Source organism: Myotis brandtii, unplaced genomic scaffold (assembly GCF_000412655.1).
Source record: "Myotis brandtii unplaced genomic scaffold, ASM41265v1 scaffold8, whole genome shotgun sequence".
Taxonomy (NCBI): Eukaryota; Metazoa; Chordata; class Mammalia; order Chiroptera; family Vespertilionidae; genus Myotis; species Myotis brandtii.
Genome location: NW_005371219.1, coordinates 6,316,579 through 6,335,367, shown reverse-complemented (window position 1 = coordinate 6,335,367; position 18,789 = coordinate 6,316,579). Strand labels below are relative to the sequence as shown.

General features: G+C 39.4%; 1 protein-coding gene across 1 annotated transcript in view; it reads left to right on the top strand.

Annotated features, from left to right (window-relative positions):
• Nucleotides 1-18,789, top strand: part of SLC16A10 (solute carrier family 16 (aromatic amino acid transporter), member 10) — a gene marked incomplete at its 5' end in the record, with an annotated part of 75,118 nt that overhangs the window by 38,760 nt on the left and 17,569 nt on the right. Inside the window, 2 exons of the mRNA XM_014531272.1 lie at nt 3,778-3,922; nt 8,384-8,846. Of these exons, the coding sequence (XP_014386758.1) occupies nt 3,778-3,922; nt 8,384-8,846 (608 nt within the window). The remainder of the gene's footprint in view (nt 1-3,777; nt 3,923-8,383; nt 8,847-18,789) is intronic.

Below are 18,789 nucleotides of genomic sequence, written 5' to 3'. Positions count from 1 at the left end.
TGCAGTTAAATGTTTTACCCTTTGTTCTCCCTGCGTGATCTACAATAATAGTCTGCTTCATGTTGATATTTACTGCTGTGTTGCTAACAATTACCTGAAAGAGAAGTTGGGGTGCGTCACTGGGTTGGAAAAAGTTTAGCTACATCAGAAAGCAGGTCTAATCAAGCAGGTTTAGTCTATATCTATAAAAGGCTAAGTTGACGTGTGCGATACATACTAAGCTCTCGCTGGTGCCAATCGCACGTGTGTGTTTCGATCTGTCATTGTCGATCGTGAATTTGGTTGACACTTTTATTATGGAGAAAGGGAGAATAGTGATATTAAAATATTTCTTCTAATTAATTTCCTTTCAATGTGCACAAATCCGTGCACCAGGCCACTAGTTATTAATAACAAACTACAACGTTCACTAATGACTGATTACTATAATCGTATTGCATTCATTTGCCTTACGCACAGACGTACCATTTCTCTCCACTAATCCTAGCAGCAAATATTTTAGCAGCTGATTGCCACGTCATTAGTCTTGTACTGACTTGTTTGGCGTGTGCATCAGGAAATATTTTGCTTTCAGAGAACAAGAAAAATAGGTTTATTTGTGTTACACTTATTAATTTGTGCAGTTATTCAGTGTCTGGTAAGTTAATGTTCAAGAAAAAAATATTTTTATTAAAATGTTCTATTATTTTATGTTAACAATTATTTATTTCAGCCCTTTGTATTCAGCATGTCTCTATCGAAATAAACCTACATTTCTATGAAAATCGAAGCTTTTGTTTTTTTTGTGGCCCACATGAACTTAAACCTTGTTTATTTGGCCCGTGTTAGCCTTTGAGTTTGACATGCTTGGAGTACACAGTTCTTTCTCTCCTCTTGAAGGGAATGGGGACAGTATAAGCTGTCCAGAATGACAGCTTTAATACTCTAAGCTCTGTGAGGTATTAATATTCCTTTTTACTTTTTAAATAACACATGCTGCTATTAAGTATTAAATGGCAACATAAAGCTTTATGATTTAAATTACTTTTAAATTCTTCAAGATCTAACAAAAGGACTTTTTTGAAATACATGTCTTTCTCCACATAGGCTGGCTTGATGTTTACCTTCTTTGGCAGAAATGATACTGCTTGGCGAAGCCGCCTGTTCATAGTCAGGGCCCTTCTTCTCTAGTTTGCTCTGTAGCAATTACTTTAACCCTCCATTTCCCCTTCACATTGCAGATATTTTCATTGTAAAGGAAGGATAGTTGTCTTTATGTTTTCAGGACTGGATGTTCTGGCTGGGTTCATTAAAATAGATTTCTAGCTCAGGCAAAGCTAGTTATAAGCATAAGACTGCTTTTTTCTTTCTTTGTTTAAAAAAATATTTTTATTGACTTCAAAGAGAAAAGGAGAGGGAGAGAGAGATAGAAGCATCAATGATGAGAGAGAATCATTAATCCGCTGCCTCCTGCATGCCCCCTGCTGGGGAGTGAGCTCACAAACCAGGCATGTGCCCTGAACGGGAATAGAACCGTGACCTCCTGGTTCATAGTTGATGCTCAACTACTGAGCCGTACAGCCAGGCTGTTTCTAGTTTTTTACTGTTACAAACAGCACTTCAGTGAACATTCTTATTTATGTCTCCTGTGCACATGTGTGAAGTTTCTCTGGAGTACATTCCTGGAAGTAGAAGTGGTAGAATATGAAGTTTGCACATCTTTGGCTTTTCCTAGATGTTACCAAATTGCTGTTCACGATGGTTATTTCAGTTTATGTGGTATGCATAAGAGTTTCCATTTAGCCTCACTAAAATTTGTTAAGGTCAGACTTCTTAATTTTTGCCAAATTATGGTGATTTATTCTTTTAATTTGCATTTTTCTGATGACTAATGAGCACCTTTGTAAACGTCAGTTGGCCATTGGTTTTTCTCTTCTGTCTCTTTCCTCCCAACTCTTTTGCCCATGTTTCTGTTGGGTTGTCTTTTCCTTCTTGATTATAGGCTCTCTTTATAAATGCAAGATGGTAATAAGTTGCTAGTTCTATGCCCTGCAATGATCTCCTTTTCTATGGCTTCTCTTTTTGTGCTTTGGTCCTAGGGCAGCCGTGGGCAAACTACGGCCCGTGGGCCGGATCCGGCCCGTTTGAAATGAATAAAACTAAAAAAAAAATTTACCCTTTTATTTAATGATGTTTACTTTGAATTTATATTAGTTCACACAAACACTCCATCCATGCTTTTGTTCCAGCCCTCCGGTCCAGTTTAAGAACCCATTGTGGCCCTCGAGTCAAAAAGTTTGCCCACCCCTGTCCTAGGGTCTTCTGAGGCATAGAAGTTGTAAATTTTAATGAGGTAGCATGGAAGTGTGAATTCACTGTGTCATCTTGGCTCAGTGGTAGAGCATTGACCTATGAGCCAGGAGGTTATTGGTTCGATTCTCAGTCAGGGCACATGTCTGGGTTGCGGGTTCCATCCCCTGTTGGGGGCGGGCAAGAGGCAGCCGATTCATCAATGATTCTGTCATCACTAATGTTTCCATCCCTCTCTCCCTTTCCTTTCTTTTCTCTGAAATAAATTTAAAAAATATTATATATATATATGCCATGGTGCTTGCCTGTGGGTACTCATGGTGGATGTTTTTTGATGAAGGACTCTTCGGTATATCTTCTTATTCCTGTTTACACCTTGAATGTTTAGTTTGAATCCCACTAAAGTTGCATAACCTTGGCAAGTTGCTTATTTAACATCTCTAATCTTTTCCCCCATATTTAAGATGAGAGGATAATATACCTTGCAGGGCTGCCTAAAGATCTAAGACAGTTCTGTGCAGGTCCTTCCCATGGAAAAGAAGGCATTCCAGAGAGATTAGTTCTCTCCTGCATCTGTCCCCACCCCACTCTCATCAGTGATTAATGATTTCCCTGGCAGAGCAAACAATTTTCTGCAATTATTGGATATTGAGTTCTATATATGTTAATAGGTTAAGATGATTGATAGTGTCATCCAGACTTGTATATTTTATTGATTTTTTTTGTGGGGGGGGGCGTGTCTTCTGGTTCTATTAATTACTGAGAGAGATGTGCTAAAATATACAACTACAATTGTGGATTTGTCTAGTTCTCCCTGTAGTTCTCTGTTTTATTTTGTGTGTTTGTTTTTTATGACATTATTTTTTGTTGCTGTTGAAATCTTCCATATAGATTCATTTCTTGTTTTATCAGCATTATTGAGGTATAATTGACGTAATAAACTGTTTAGCATTTTTAAGGTATGTATGTAATTTGGTGAGTTTTGTCATATGTATATACTAGTAAGCCAGTGAAACCACTACTACACTGAAGATAATGAACATACCATTACCCTTAAAAGTTTCTTTGTGCCAGTTGGTAATTCCTTCCTCCAGCTTCCTCCTCCCTTCTCCCTCCCCACTGCTCCCAACCAGGTAAACACTGATATACTTCTGGCACTATAAATTAATTTGTATTTTTTAGAATTTTACATAAATGGAATCATACTTTATAGACTCCTTTGTGGTCTGACTTCTTTCACTTAGCATGATTATTTTGGTTTTCATCCATGTTGCTGTATTTATCAATAGTTCATTCTTATTTATTGCTGAGTAGTATTCTATTATATGAATACAGCATAATTTGTTTATCCAGTCACTTATTTCTGGACATTTGGATTCTTTCCAGTTTTTGACTGTTATTTTCCTAATATGTATTATAACTTGTGGAATAAGTGCAAATGTAATTTACCATGTCGTAATATCCCTTTATTTTTCTCTCTCTTTACAGCATGGGTAAGTTCTCTCTCCATGGGGATGATTTTCTTTTGCTGCCCAATAGTCAGCATCTTCACAGACATATTTGGTTGTCGGAAAACAGCTGTTGTGGGTGCTGCTATTGGATTCATTGGACTCATGTCCAGTTCTTTTGTAAGGTAAGGACTTGGTTTCTTCATGTTGCTTTTCGAGAACTGTTAGGTACCTTAAAATTTTCCTTTCAGAAACTTTGCTGTTTACAAGAAAACATCTTCCTTTTTGTTGCTTAAACTGTAAGCAATATGACTTTCTCATTGTTACCCATAGCAGCAAATCAGAGCTTGAGAAATTGAGTGTTTTTGCTTATAGTGCCTAACAGACATTAATCAGGATTTACCAGTATATGTTCCCTGGAGCAAGAAAAATGTTTCTCCTTTTGTTTTTTTCTAATCACATAACAATCCTAAAAGAACTCATACAATGAGTTGGCAAAAGCAATAGCATTAGTTGAAGGTCAGCTCAGTCTGAGGCCCGAAGGGTACAATAAGTGGTATGTTGAAGCAGTTGTTCATAGGCTTGATATGAAATATTTTTATTAATGAAAAAAAACTTTGTTATTTATTTCAACCCAGGTAGAGAATTCCTGTGTGCATTTTTTTAAAAAAAGAATACGCTAAAATTAAAAAAAGATTATGGCAAAATGAAGTGGTCAAATGCAGCTTAAAAGAAAAAAAATATCAGTACATTTTGCCTGTGTCTGTTAAAGATATAGTTCATACAAATGAAGAGGAACTAACTGCGAAGAGCTAATGGGCATATTACTGTGTGAAGCACTTCTCCCTCCAGTCCCAACTCTACTAGTAAATCCCTTTGCATTGTCAGAATAATGCCTGGTTAAAGAAACACTGGCTTAATATATTGCTCTAGCTAACAGGTGATTAACAAGAAAACCTCGTAAAATGATTTCCATCTTATGTCTACTTTAGTGGTTTAATCCTAATTTTTTGCCTCTTTCCCTTACCTAGCTATCTTCATCACTAGTTGAAAAGCATTATTGAATCATTAGAAAAAAAACACACACTTACATTTGTTGCCCTGATGGTTTTTAAATATTCTGGATTTAATCAACAGAATCCTTGGTTTACTAATTTTACCCCCACCCACCCTACCTATACCCCTTCCTCATCTCTAAAATGAGCCTCTTTCTTTCACCTAACTTAGAAAAAAATTTTTTTTGAGAGAATGGGAGGGGGAGAGATAGATAACGAAATATTGATGTGAGAGAGACATGTCAATTGGTTGCCTCCTATTTGCTCCCCGACCAGGTCTGGGGATCAAGCTTCTAACTGAGGTACGTGGCCTTGACCAGAATCAAACCCGGGGCCCTTCAGACCTCAGGCCGACACTATTCACTAAGCCAAACCAGCTAGGGCTAGAAATTTTATTTGGATTCTAGACAATTATTTTTATGCCTTGATAGAAAATATATATGCCATCTTTATAGTGCCTTTATGACTTTTTCCCTTCTAAAGTTGTCTTTTAAAGAAACAAAACAATTTTGTTTGAAATAAGATTCTGCTTAGGTAATTACTTTCACTTTTTTGTTTTTAAAGGAAGTTCTAACTTTTTTTTGTTTTATATAGAGGGAGAAAGGGAGAGAGGGAGAGAGAGAAACATAGATGTGAGAGAGATACATCGATCTGTTGCCTCCCTAACTCAGGCTCAAACCCACAAGCTAGGTATGTGCCCTCACCGGGAATTGAACCCATGACCTTCTGGTGCATGGGATGACATTCCAACCAACCGAGCCACACCAGCCAGGGATAATTGCAGTTTTTGTTTTTTAGCAATAATACAATATTGTGCTATTACCAACTTGTCAGATACCTGTTTTGATCTGGAAGCTTCCAGGTACCCATTGCCAGTACGTGTGGGTAAAGCACTTGAATATATTAACAATCAGGCTTTGGTGGAGAGATGACCAGCCGGTAGAAAACCCATGTAACTTATTACCTTATTTGGTAGACAAAAAACATATATACAAACCTACTTACAGCAAGCAATGTTTTTCAAACTTTTGATGATTGAGAAGTAAAAGTTATGAAATGTGTTTTACATTGTGACTCAACAAAATGTCTTGAAACCATATTTGCTACATGTAATGTTCTCATATTTTCCACTCAGTTCCACTGGTCAAAAGATACCAAACTTTTATTTATTTGAAAAATATGTTTTAAAAAAAATTATTATTTTTTTTTCATTTCAGAGAGAGAGGAAGGGAGAGGGAGAGAGAGATAGAAACATCAATGATGAGAGAGAATCATTGTTCAGCTGCCTCCTGCATGCTCCCTACTGGGGAGCAAGTCTATAACCGAGGCATGTGCCCTGATCTGGAATCAAACCATGACCTCCTGGTTCATGGGTCAACGCTCAACCACTGAGCCACACCGGCCTGGCAAAAGATACTGAGCTTTTAGAGCAACACGCCGGAGCAAGGGGAAATGTGGTATAAGTTCCAAGTGTTGAACAGTGGACCCACTTTTCCTATAGTTCAAGTTCTACCTTCTTAGGAAAACCTTCTCCAGCAATCCCAGGGCACGTCAGTGTCCCTTCTCTGAATCCTTTTTACACACAGGACTGGCATCTTACTGACTTACACTGCACTTACTCAGTTGTCAAACTTTCAACAATTTGACCGATTTGTTACCGAGGTGAAAATTTAGAAGTAAATGTAAAGGACTCAGTGGCAGTGAAAATGCCATTACAAAGCTTATGTACTTGACTTTGTGGGAGAGATAGGAAGTATTTAGTATTTAAAATGATGTCCAAAAGAATGTTTTCAGTTTATATCCATGGCTCCCTGGTCTTCCAGCTGGCAGCTCTACAGTACTGTGGTATAATCATATAGCAATTGATGTTCATGATGATACTGTGTTGTTCAATACCATTTTTTTTAAATTTAAATTCTTTATTGTTTTTTTTGTTTTGTTAAAGAATTATGAATTTATTAGGTCATCTGGAAAACTAGATGGTGCCAGCCAATTCGTTATTGTTGAAAGTATTACATAATTCTCCTTTCCCCCCATTGTCCTCTCCCACCCCCCAGCACAGGCCCTCACCCCCATACTGTCTGTGTCTATTGATTATGCATATATGCATGCATACAAGTCCTTTGGTTGATCTCTTACCACCACTCCTTCCAGCCTCCCCTGGTGAATACCATTTTTAATATACACCTTGAAGAAAGCAGAGAAATGTATAATAGATTTAGATTCTTCCTTTAAAATTAAATAAAAATAAAATTATAAATAAAAAAATAAAGTAGTGCCTTAAGAAGTAAGTTGCAGTTAACTGGAAAACTATTTCTATGGAAAAATTGATGCAGAATAAATGAAATATTTATATTTTGTTCTGTAGTATATGGGATAGATATCTTGTTTTACTAAGCAGACTATGAGTAGGGCATAACCACATTTTAAATATTGTTTTTCACCAAGTACCTGGAACACAGTAGCTGCTGAATATATGTTTATTGAATGAAGAGTGGAGATAAAGTAATGGATGATGAGGGTGAGGTCAAGTTAATCTGGGAGTGACTCTGGAACCTGATTAAAAGATGGTGCTAGTTGTGGATTAATAGAGGGAAAAGGGCATCTGAGAGGTTTGCAAACATGCTTAATTTTTATCAGATTCTAGAGTTCCTGTGCCTACCTCAGCATATTGCTAGACTAGTATTGTCCAAAATTTAATTATTAACCAACTTTATCTTAATTTCTATTAAATAGTTTGCCTTCATTATTTGATAAATAGCCTTTTGAATTGGACATGTCAAAGGAAAACATATTGTTTTCTTTTTCTCCTTAATTATTTCAAAGAATGTAATGATATGCTCCTTTGTTTTTATAAGAAATATATAATTAAGTTACTTGGTTAAACTATAAAATTCTGAATCCTTTATTATTTCTTTGAGACGTATGTGGCCTTAAAGCTTACAAACTGGGAACATGCTTCATTTGATCTTTCTGCAATGAGAATATGACTTCTTGCTATCTTGCATAACACCGAGAACAGTGCAGTACAGGGCGAAGGTTGGTCTGCAGCCCTGAGGCCAACAAAAATGAGACACAACTGCTCTTCTGTGCAGATGTTCCTGACATAACCTTGGGGAGGAAATATAAAATACAGCCTTTTCCTTTGTGCCCGGGAAAACTCCATAAAATAATGGGTTTTCATAGTTAAAACATTTACTGAGACTAAGTTGTTTTTGTGTTAGTTTTAACGCTGTCGGTTTCACTGAGACCCGTCCTGTATGAGTGTGGAGAGCACACAGCTTTTACCCAGTGCTGCAGGATTCACGGGAAATCCATGGGAAGAGAAGGAGGAACAAAATCACCGATGACCTTAGCGGTCATCTTTCACATACTTGAGGCATTTATATCACCCATTCAGATTAAGTTAAAATATGTTTAGTGCCACATTCTTGGTTTACTAAGTTTTTTACCTGTCTGCCTTTAGTTACATTTTATTTGTAGAAAATACACTGATTCACTAAAACCAACTTGCTTGCTAAGGTTTTATTCTACCAAAGCACGTGATAAAAATAATGAAAGCTGCTTTCCATTTTTTTCGTCTTCACACAGTTCCATCGAACCTCTGTACCTTACCTATGGAATCATATTTGCCAGTGGCTGCTCCTTTGCGTACCAGCCTTCCTTGGTCATTTTGGGACACTATTTCAAGAAGCGCCTCGGACTGGTGAATGGCATTGTCACCGCTGGCAGCAGTCTCTTCACAATTTTGCTGCCTCTCCTTTTAAGGGTTCTGACCGAAAATTTGGACCTCTTTTACACGCTGAGAATCCTCTGCATCTTCATGTTTGTTCTCTTTCTGGCTGGCTTTACTTACCGACCTCTTGTGCCCAGTGTCAGAGCTAAAGAGAGTGGAGTCAAAGGAGGCAACAGATCCTCCCTCTTTTCCAGGAGAAAGTTCAGTCCTCCCAAAAAAATTTTCAATTTTGCCATCTTCAAGGTGACAGCGTACGCAGTGTGGGCAGTTGGAATCCCGCTTGCACTTTTTGGATACTTTGTGCCTTATGTTCATTTGGTGAGTATGCTTCCTTGGCTTTGCTGGTAACAGGTATTATTTCACACAGGAAAACCTAGAAGAGCAAAATAGATCAGGTTGAAGTTGGCCTTAAAATCTCTGGTGATCACAATTCAGGTCTTTTAAGACAACAGAGCTATCAGATCATTAAAGAGGGGAAATGTTTAATGGTGTGCTTTGATACTTTAAACATCACTAAACCTAAACAAACAAGAACAACTTCAAAACTTGATGGGTCACTGTTGCTTCAAGTGGCTTGCAGATCATAATCAGTGGCAAAGATGGTGCAGTGGTTTTTGCCAACATCAATAAATTCTTTTTGAAACAGGGTGTGGAAATTAGGTAAATAGGAAAAGCCAGTGGCCTTGACACAAAGAAGCCTGACATTCACTTGTGGGATACTTCTGGGATTGATTATTTAAGAAATGTTAGCAAGTTCCCAATGAGAGGAGAGGGAAGGGTTTCATAGGAAATTAGGATTTCAAGTGCTCCAGCAATTTATATTGCTTACCTCTATTTCTACTGAACCAAGAATAAGCAGTGTCTAAAATATTTGCCCCTGGCAGATTTTGCTCTAAGATGCTTATTAATGTGTTTTTCCTTTTTTCTTACTGTTGTGGCTGAAAGTGTATTTATAGGTCAACATACTTGACAAACAAAAATGATACTAAGATAAATTTTTCTTTTGTATGCATACTATGTGTGTGAACCGGAATCCTATCCAGCTTTTAGTCTACTTTTGGACATTCCTGCGATTTTTCTTTAAAGTTTTAGTGAAAGTTTGTAACATAGGTCAAAAAATTACTGGGCACAAGGGGTCATCTGGTAAATTATATTCAACACTGTGGGTTCCTATGCCCAGTTCATAGGAATTAGATTAAGGAAACATGAAGAGAGATGGCAGGAACGTCCTGGATCCAAGTATACTTTCATTTCTCATTTCCCCTTGTTCTTTTTTTGCCAGAGGTGTTGGGGAAGCATCTGGGATGACCACAGGGGAGACAAGAAGAACTAGTTTTTAGTACTGTGAGCCACTTGGCATTTTTTAGTGACTGGGGTACTGGGTAAAATGAGCTAGTATGTGACCCCTGTCACATATGCATTATGTGGCTACATCTTGATCTAATGATCCATTGCACATTTTTTAGGAAGGCATATCCGAACCATTGGCAACTATATTTTTGTTGTTGGACTACAGATCCATTGTGGAAGGATCAGCTTTACCAACTCCCTCTTCCATGGCTTCTCTTATTAAGATAACATTTGTTATGTTCTTTTCAAAGATGAGTAGAGTTTTTTAAATAATTCTCTTTGGGACTATAAGGTGAACACACCCAGAGAAATCAGTCTCCCAGCTTTGCTATACCAAACATTTATCAAAGCACAAGTAGCAGGTGATTGTCTAGTTATTTCTGGTAATATTTTTATAATTTGTAAATTAATTTAACATACACTATTTCATTTGATCACAAGAAATCTGTGGCAGAATAAATAATATTAGCCTATGTTTTGCGACTGGAAAACAGACCCATTGTTAACAAAGATGTTGCCGTTCTCTCCCTCCCTGGAGCACTCCTGCATCTTTCCCGTTCCCCTCTTCTTCTCCCACAGGCACAGATCTCCTAACCTCTAAGGGACCCCAGGAGACTTGCAACCAGGGGAGCAGTGGGCAGCGACAGCTCCTTCCGGGCTTACCCCCTGAACCTGTCTTCAAGGCCCCCTTTCTTTCCGACTTCTCAGTGAGCCAAAGCACTCACCTACCCTTTCTCCTGTTGCTTCTTCTATCCTAAGTCCTTCCTTGTTTCATTATCCCCAGCTTTAATAAACATACCCTGAAATTAGAATAAAAAAGAAAAGAAATTATGTTATGTAACTTCCTAAGAATCATATAACCGCAAAGCACGGTTTGGTTCCCTTCCACTGTGCTTACCTGGTGGCAAATCTAGAATAGCCTTATTTTGGAGCACAATGGGCCACTTCCCTGGGTATACCACCAGATATGCCCATCTTATTTTTTGTTGTTGTTGTTAATCCTCACCAAGGATATTTTTCCCATTGATTTTTAGAGAGAGTGGAAGGGAAGGGAGAGAGACATTGATGTGAGAGAGACACATTGATTATCTCCTGCACGCACTCTGACTGGGGTGGGGATCGAACCTGTAACCCAGGTATGTGCCCTTGACCAGGAATCGAACCCAAGACCCTTCAGTGCACAGGCCAACTCTATCCACTGAGAAACATGGGCCAGGGCAGATATGCTCATCTTACTGGGGGGAAATGAGTGTGCCTAATAAAACTTAATAAATATGTTATGGTCACTTCCTTAAACAAATTTCTTAGTAGTGAGTGATGAGTGAGACGGTGTTACAGACACTGTGTTCACCAGGAGGCAATAAATCAGGTAGTACAGGAGCAGTGAGGTTTTTTCCGACTCTGATAACAAGCCAGGCCTCTTTCCTGCTTTTCCTCCTTTAGGCATGTTTTCTTAGAAAAGGTGTTGATATTTGGGATTTTCTCTGTCGAACTGTTATGGCACTGAAAGCCACGTTGGAGAGCAAACACCAGACAGTTAAATACTATGTAGGTGTTTGAAACTCGTGTTTGATGGGTGCACTGAGTTGTCGACCTGTTATAATTTAAGGTTTGAATTAAGGACAGTTAATCCAGACTTCCTGGAATGGGACACCTCTTTCCTCCTCAGAGTGGGAAAAGGTGTCTCAAATCTTTCCAAAGACCAGTAGATGTTGTTCAATTCATATTAAACACTTTTTGGGTGTTGAAGGGCATAGATATGTAAGGCATAAGAACCTGTCCTGAAGGAACATAAAATCTAGTAATGTAATAAAAACCATTATAGCTTATAAAGGACGTTTACATACATTATCTTATTTAATCTTCAAAAACAATGCACTTGCTCTGATGTATCATCCTTATTTCATGGATGAGAAGACTGAGGCACTGAGAGATTTGAAAACTTGCCTGGGGGTCCACAGAGAGAGGGACCGATAATTGGTGTACTACTTAGATGCAGTATTGTGGGGTGGGTAAAGGTAAAGGCTCTGAAGTGAGACAGATTTGAGTTTGAATCAATTCAGAGCCGAGTTTGAATCCTGGTTTTGTTCTTTGTTAGTTGGACAACCTTGGGTGACCTCTCTAAGCATTAGTCTCTTCACCTATAAAATAGGGATAAACCCAACTTTGCAAAGTTGTTGTAAGGATTAGGGAAAACATATGCAAAGCTCCTATCCAGTTCTGGTATAAATATGAGAGTGATTTTAAGACAAAGTGGTTGCCGATTGAGTACTTTTAGGGGCGATAGAATCAAAGGAGAAAGTGGTATCCATTTGGAACAGTGGTTAGTTAAAAACTTCACAGGATTGGAATTGGGTTAAAACCAGATCCTTAATCAACTAGGGAACTAATTTACCTATCTAGGTCTTTTTAAAGATTCAGAATGAAGTGCTCTTGTGGTTATGTTAATCCTAAGATCTTGTTTATTAGTCTATTCATGATGATTTGAGAGGGGACTATGTATGCTTTATGGCATTCTTGCTCTCAAAGCAAAGTTGGAGGTCTTATCTTTCAGTGTCACTTTTAAAAATAAAGCGTCATATTGCTCCCTGGAAGCTTCAAATGATCTCTTAGGCCTACCCACTTACAGTCTCCATCGTGAGGGTACAGATCTTACAGATCAGTTCAGATGAGACCTGGCTTTCTAAATAACCATTTCTAAGGTTATTTAGCAGCTGCTTCAGTTTTTATGATGTGCCCCTTCTGCCTAAGAGTTTGTTTAGTTTTCTGGGTTACGTTGCTATGGCTCCTCCTCCAGTTTTTCATTAGCTTCCAGAAGCTCAACATTCTCTTAGTTTTCCTCCTACCTCTCCATTGGAAATGAGATGATACATCATTCCTTCTTAGTTTCTTGGCTGGCTCCTTTTCACCCTGATCCCTGAATATCAGCTTGCCCCTCAATTTATCCGGATTGGCTCAGTGGTTGAGTGTCGACCCAAGAATCAAGTGGTTACCAGTTCGATTCCCAGTCAAGGCACATGCCTGGGCTGCGGGCTCGATCCCTAGTAGGGGGTGTGCAGGAGGCAGCCAATCTGTTTCTCTCTCATCGATGTTTCTCTTATCTCTCTCTCTCTCTGAAATCAATTAAAAACATTTTAAAAAATATTTTTTATTGATTTTTAGAGAGAGAGGAAGGGAGAGGGGGAAAGAGAAACATCATTGTGAGAGTGGAACATCAATCAGCTGCCTCCTGCACTGGGAATCGAACTGGTAACCCTTTGGTGCACGGGATGACGCTCATCAACTGAGCCACACTGGCCAGGACACCCTAGATCTTTTTATTCTACTGGTGGTTTCATATAAGTAATTTATTTTCTCACCATTTTAATCTTTAAAATTCTCTGCTTTGATGCCACAATTACTATTCACATTTTGTACTTAGAAGACATTCTGGTATTCATAGTCATTAATCACTTAACAAATAAGCACAAACTCAGCAAACCTCAGAATAATTAAATAATACCAATGCCATCTGTTGATGGAGGAAAGAGTTGATGTGTTTTGCTTTGAACTACAGCTTTATATGCATATGTTGAAGTTATCTATACTAATGAAAGGGTAATATGCTAATTAGACCAGACATCTTCGGGATGTCCTTCCGGACAAAGCCATGGTGGCAGGGGCTGAGGCAGAGGCGGTTAGGGGTGATCAGGCCGGCAGGGGAGAGCAGTTAGGGGGCAATCAGGCCAACAGGGGAGGGCAGTTGTGGGCAATCAGGCCAGCAGGGGAGGGCAGTTAGGAGTGATCAGGTCGGCAGGGGAGTAGTTAGGGGCATCAGGCCGGCAAGCAGAGGCGGTTAGGGGCGATCAGGCAGGCAGGCAGGTGAACGGTTAGGAGCCAGCGCTTCCAGATTGTGAGAGGGATGTCCCAACTGCCGGTTTAGGCCTGATCCCACAGGGGATATCCCCCAAGGGGTCCTGGATTGGAGAGGGTGCAGGCGGGCTGAGGGACTCCTCCCCTCCCGTGCATGAATTTTGTGCCCTGGGCCTCTAGTGACCTAATAAACAGAAGAAAGTTCTGTGTCTCTGTAGTAATTTTAAGTGTATGGAAGGAGGGAAAAGGAATTCTTGGTGGCTATCCTCATTAACAAGGAAAACTAAACAATTGGTGTCTGCCCTACTGTGTAGCAACTGAAAACTCGAAGAGCCTTGGTGTGTATAAAACTAGCATGAGGATGTGGGAGCTGGAAGCCAACTACAAGTCCACATAGCGTAGAGCACTGACCACAGAGCAGTGACTATGGTGACACAACTTTTCTCAATGCTCCATCCTCAATATGAGGAGGATGATTGAATTTTAATTGCTTCACATCTCCACACCATTACTCACTCACCTTTGAAAACAGATATTTAGTACCTGTGTTCTTCAACTCTGTAACATAGGATAGTTGGGTAACTTTAGTTTTTAAGTTTTAAACCCACATAGTTCTCTATCAAAGAGAAAATGACTGACTCATGTTGAATTTTCAGCATAGGTGTATTAGCCTGTTTTCAAAAAAAAATTCATGATTAGATACGTGTGTTCAGTTTTGTGGCAGATAGTAATCGACTGTTCTCAAAAGAAACTTCAACCTAATAGAAGGATCTCATTTGCTTGCCAACAGGGTAATTAAGTGGACACCAAGACCAGTTGTAATTGGAACAAACAAGTTGTACTTTTTAATTAGAAATGAAAATTTGAGGCAAACAAACCGATAAGTTGAGCATGTAATGCCTCAAGAGATATTTTATAGCTTTGATTAATGCCAAATGCTCTCATGGGTCAAAAATGGAATGTGGCTGTTAAACCTCACTAGCTAGGGCACCTCTGTTCATGTGGTGGTCCCAGCAGGAATACTGCACTAAGCCTGGAGCTCAGGGCAACTAGGAATAGCTTCTCTCTCTGTGTGGCTTCCTCAGAGGGAGATTCAGGGTCACTTGTCGAGACTCTATCACGTGTCAGGCATGTTCACAAAATCTCACATAACCATCACAAGGCTGAGTGTAATAAGTGTAATAAATAACTATATACTTAGACCTAAAGAAATGACTCTGCTAAGCTGTACTTGTTCAAGGTCACTCACTGAGTTATGCTCAGAGCTGGGGTTTGAACACTCTAAGCCTTATGTTCTTTTGTTGAAAGAGTCTGCTGGTCCTTCATTGGGTCAGAGGTGGAATGCTGCCCATTATCAGCCACTCTGGACCTAGACCAAAGTTTTCTTCATCTTGCAAGTTTCCCTTCTGTCTCTCAGGAGCTCTCTGGGAAATCTCCAAGTTAGTTTGAAGTCAAAAAAGACTTCATTTAGAATTTGATTTTTGGAGTTTTGTCAAAAATATCAAAAGGTTTGGACACTTGACTAAATAAATAAGGATCACAGATTATTATGAAACAGTATTTCATTATATATTTTACCACAGTGACAATAAAATATTACAAAGACAAATACAGAAAGTTAACTCTTACTATTGAGAAGATTCAGTTTTCTTAAGTAATCAAAGACCTGGTTAAGATAATATAAAACACAGAAATTTGCTTTCAACAGATTACTCAAAAAAACACCTTTAGCGGATGAAAAAATTAAGTTTTGATTTTACATAAATACACCATTGATATTAAATTAATTAAAAAATCCTTAACAATAATTAATTTTTAGCCACAAGGTAAAATTCTCTTTCTCTCTTCAGCTTTTTGTATACATTTAGTTTATCCTTTGTAATCAGAAATTCTAATTTAAACAAAATTATTCTCACTTAACAAAAATGCAGTTTCATTTCTCATACCTTTTTGTAGTAAAAAATACATCCTACTTTCCTTGCAGTCTGAAACGCTAGGTGCTTGGCTCTGGGTGAAAGAGTCTGCTAACTCAATTGGCTCCAGGCACAATCCTTTAACCCAGTGACTTTCAATTGGTGTGCTGGAAGAATTTTTAAACATGCAACACTTGACTATTTAGTCAGGGGCACTGACCTCTTTTTCCTTAGATTGTCAAATAAAAAATTGACAACAGCCGAAACTGGTTTGGCTCAGTGGATAGAGCGTCCTTTTTCCTTAGATTGTCAAAAAAAAAATTGACAACAGCCAATACAACAAGTGTGAATGCCCTGTCTTGAACCATAAATATATAGGTCATATGATAGAGTTGCATCTTATTGTCACATCGAATAATAAGGTTGTGTGTGATTAGTTAATTGTTGGTACCAGGAATCCTGTAGAATTGTCTCCCATCTCAAACTGACCTGACCTGGAAAGGAAAGATGTTCAGATCTGGAGCTGAACTCAGAGAGCGGTGTGAAAAACCGGAGGCACTCACCAATGTCCCAAGGATACTTGGAGAAAGACAGTGACCTCAAAATTGTGTTTGTGGCGCTGTGCCTGTTTCTCATTGTCCCAGAATGCCATCAGAAGTTCACTTGGTTCTGAAGCTGTCACCAGATGTGTTAAAAAATTCAACTGAGTAAATTTAAAGATCTAGTTGGCTTTATTAAGCAATTCATAAATCAGGCAGCATCCCATCTAGCACCTAGAAGGACACTCTGATGAGTTGTACAAAGGTTTTTATAGGCAGAAAGAGGGTGGGACTAAGAAGTTAGAAGAGTGGGTTATTTCAGGCAAGGACACCTTCCCTTGGGAGACAGCAGGGAGTCTTAACAGGCAGATCACCTCAGTAGTGTTCAGGAAATCCCAAACTGATTGGTTTAAAATTCCACTCCCAGGAGAGGCTGAAACTGCAATTAGGATATTAAGTTTTGGTTTGGTGATATGGCTTAGCAAAAGTGACTCCATTTTGGCCTGTTTCATCCTTTTTTTTTTTTAAACAGGATGGTAAGACTACTTGCTCAGGGTTGCAAGGCTGGTACCAGGTGCAGCCTGGGCTTGAGCCTCAGTCTTAAGAGTATAGCTTGTAAATAAAATATGCAAATGCCTGAAAAAAGGTATTACTGTAATTTAGGAGTTGAAAGGGATTGTACAGGACATTTAAGTGCACTTTTTTTTTAGGCTGGTAAAGGAACTAAGGCACAGAAAGTTTAAGTTGCTTGCCAGAACTAACAGTTATACAAGTGGCAAAACCAGGTGTAACATCCAAGAATTTCCATACATAATAAATGGAAGCTTATCATAGCCTAAAATGTATGTGTACATAGTAGAAACAGAATTATGTAATTGAGGAAAGAGATTGTTTTTTACTTTACATATGCCTAAGTCAACTCGTAGGGTTCCTTTTCCAATCAAGAGATTGATTGCTTTACCATTTTGACAGTCCAGTTCTTCAAAGTTGCCAGTAGCAGTTAAACTGGCTTTATTGTCTTGGGATAGCTGTCCATCTCTGATGCCAGCAGCTTCTCATCCTAGCGAAGTCTTTGATGTTTGTTGTAGGTGGAGGCGAGTGTCAGAGACAAGGGTAGATGTCCATTTGAAGTTAGGCACCTGAGAAGGTCCCTTCTAATGAGGTTGAAGAGTTCCTTTTATTTGACATCCTTTCCAAAAAACAAAATCTAAAGTCTTTGTCTCCTGAGAGCTCACTGTCAAAGGAAGTGGTTACCTATTCATTTTCTTGGAGTGACTTTATTAAATCTTGGCAATAGTGGAAGATATCTCCTTTCAATAATGTCAGCCCTGTCAAGTTCCTCCTCCTAAACACAGCTTAAACACACTATGATGCATGAAGGAATGCAAAAACCAAAAAAATAAGGTTGTTTAAGGAGCTTTGAAGAACCAAGTAAGTGGCTGTCTTGGGTTTGCCATAGCCCTATTTGTGTAATTTCCAACCATTGTTTACCCATGCAACACACCCTAGAAGTTTCTTTCATCACTTATTTTACAATGCTTCCCATGCAATCTACACTAATAAAAGAGAAACATGCAAATTGACCACCCCTCTGCTATGCCCCCCAGCCAGTCAGAGCGAATGCAAATTAGAGAGCTCACTGTCAAAGGAAGTGGTTACCTATTCATTTTCTTGGAGTGACTTTATTAAATCTTGGCAATAGTGGAAGATATCTCCTTTCAATAATGTCAGCCCTGTCAAGTTCCTCCTCCTAAACACAGCTTAAACACACTATGATGCATGAAGGAATGCAAAAACCAAAAAATGGGGTTGTTTAAGGAGCTTTGAAGAACCAAGTAAGTGGCTGTCTTGGGTTTGCCATAGCCCTATTTGTGTAATTTCCAACCATTGTTTACCCATGCAACACACCCTAGAAGTTTCTTTCATCACTTATTTTACAATGCTTCCCATGCAATCTACACTAATAAAAGAGAAACATGCAAATTGACCATCCTGCTGCTATGCCCACCAGCCAGTCAGAGCGATATGCAAATTAACCCAACAAAGATGGTGGTTAATTTGCATACACAGGCTCAGAGCGAAGACTGAAGACAGCGTAGAAGGAAGCCAGGCACCGCAGAAGGGAGCGAAGCAGTGGAGAAGGGAATGGAGCCGAGGCAATGGAGATGGGAGGGAGCGAAGCGGCAGAGACAGGAGGGAGCGAGGCAGTGGAGATTGTAGGGAGCGAGGCAGCAGAGACAGGAGGGAGCAAGGCAGCGGGGATGGGAGGGAGTGAGGCGGCAGAGAAGGGAGGGAGTGAGGCAGCGGAGATGGGAGGGAGCTTCGCTCCCTTCTCCGCTTCACTCCGGCCTCAGGAAGCCCTATTCTTGCAGGAATAGGCCCGAGGAAGCCCTATTCTTGCAGGAATCTTCCTGCAACGGGCCTCTAGTCTATATAATAAAAGCCTAAGCGACCTTTACGGTGAAATGACCAGAACGACCAGTCGCTATGATGCACAATGACCACCAGGGGGCAGACACTCAATGCAGGAGCTGCCCCCTGATGGTCAGTGCACTCCCACGGGGGGAGCTCTGCTCAGCCAGAAGCCAGGCTCACGGCTGGCGAGTG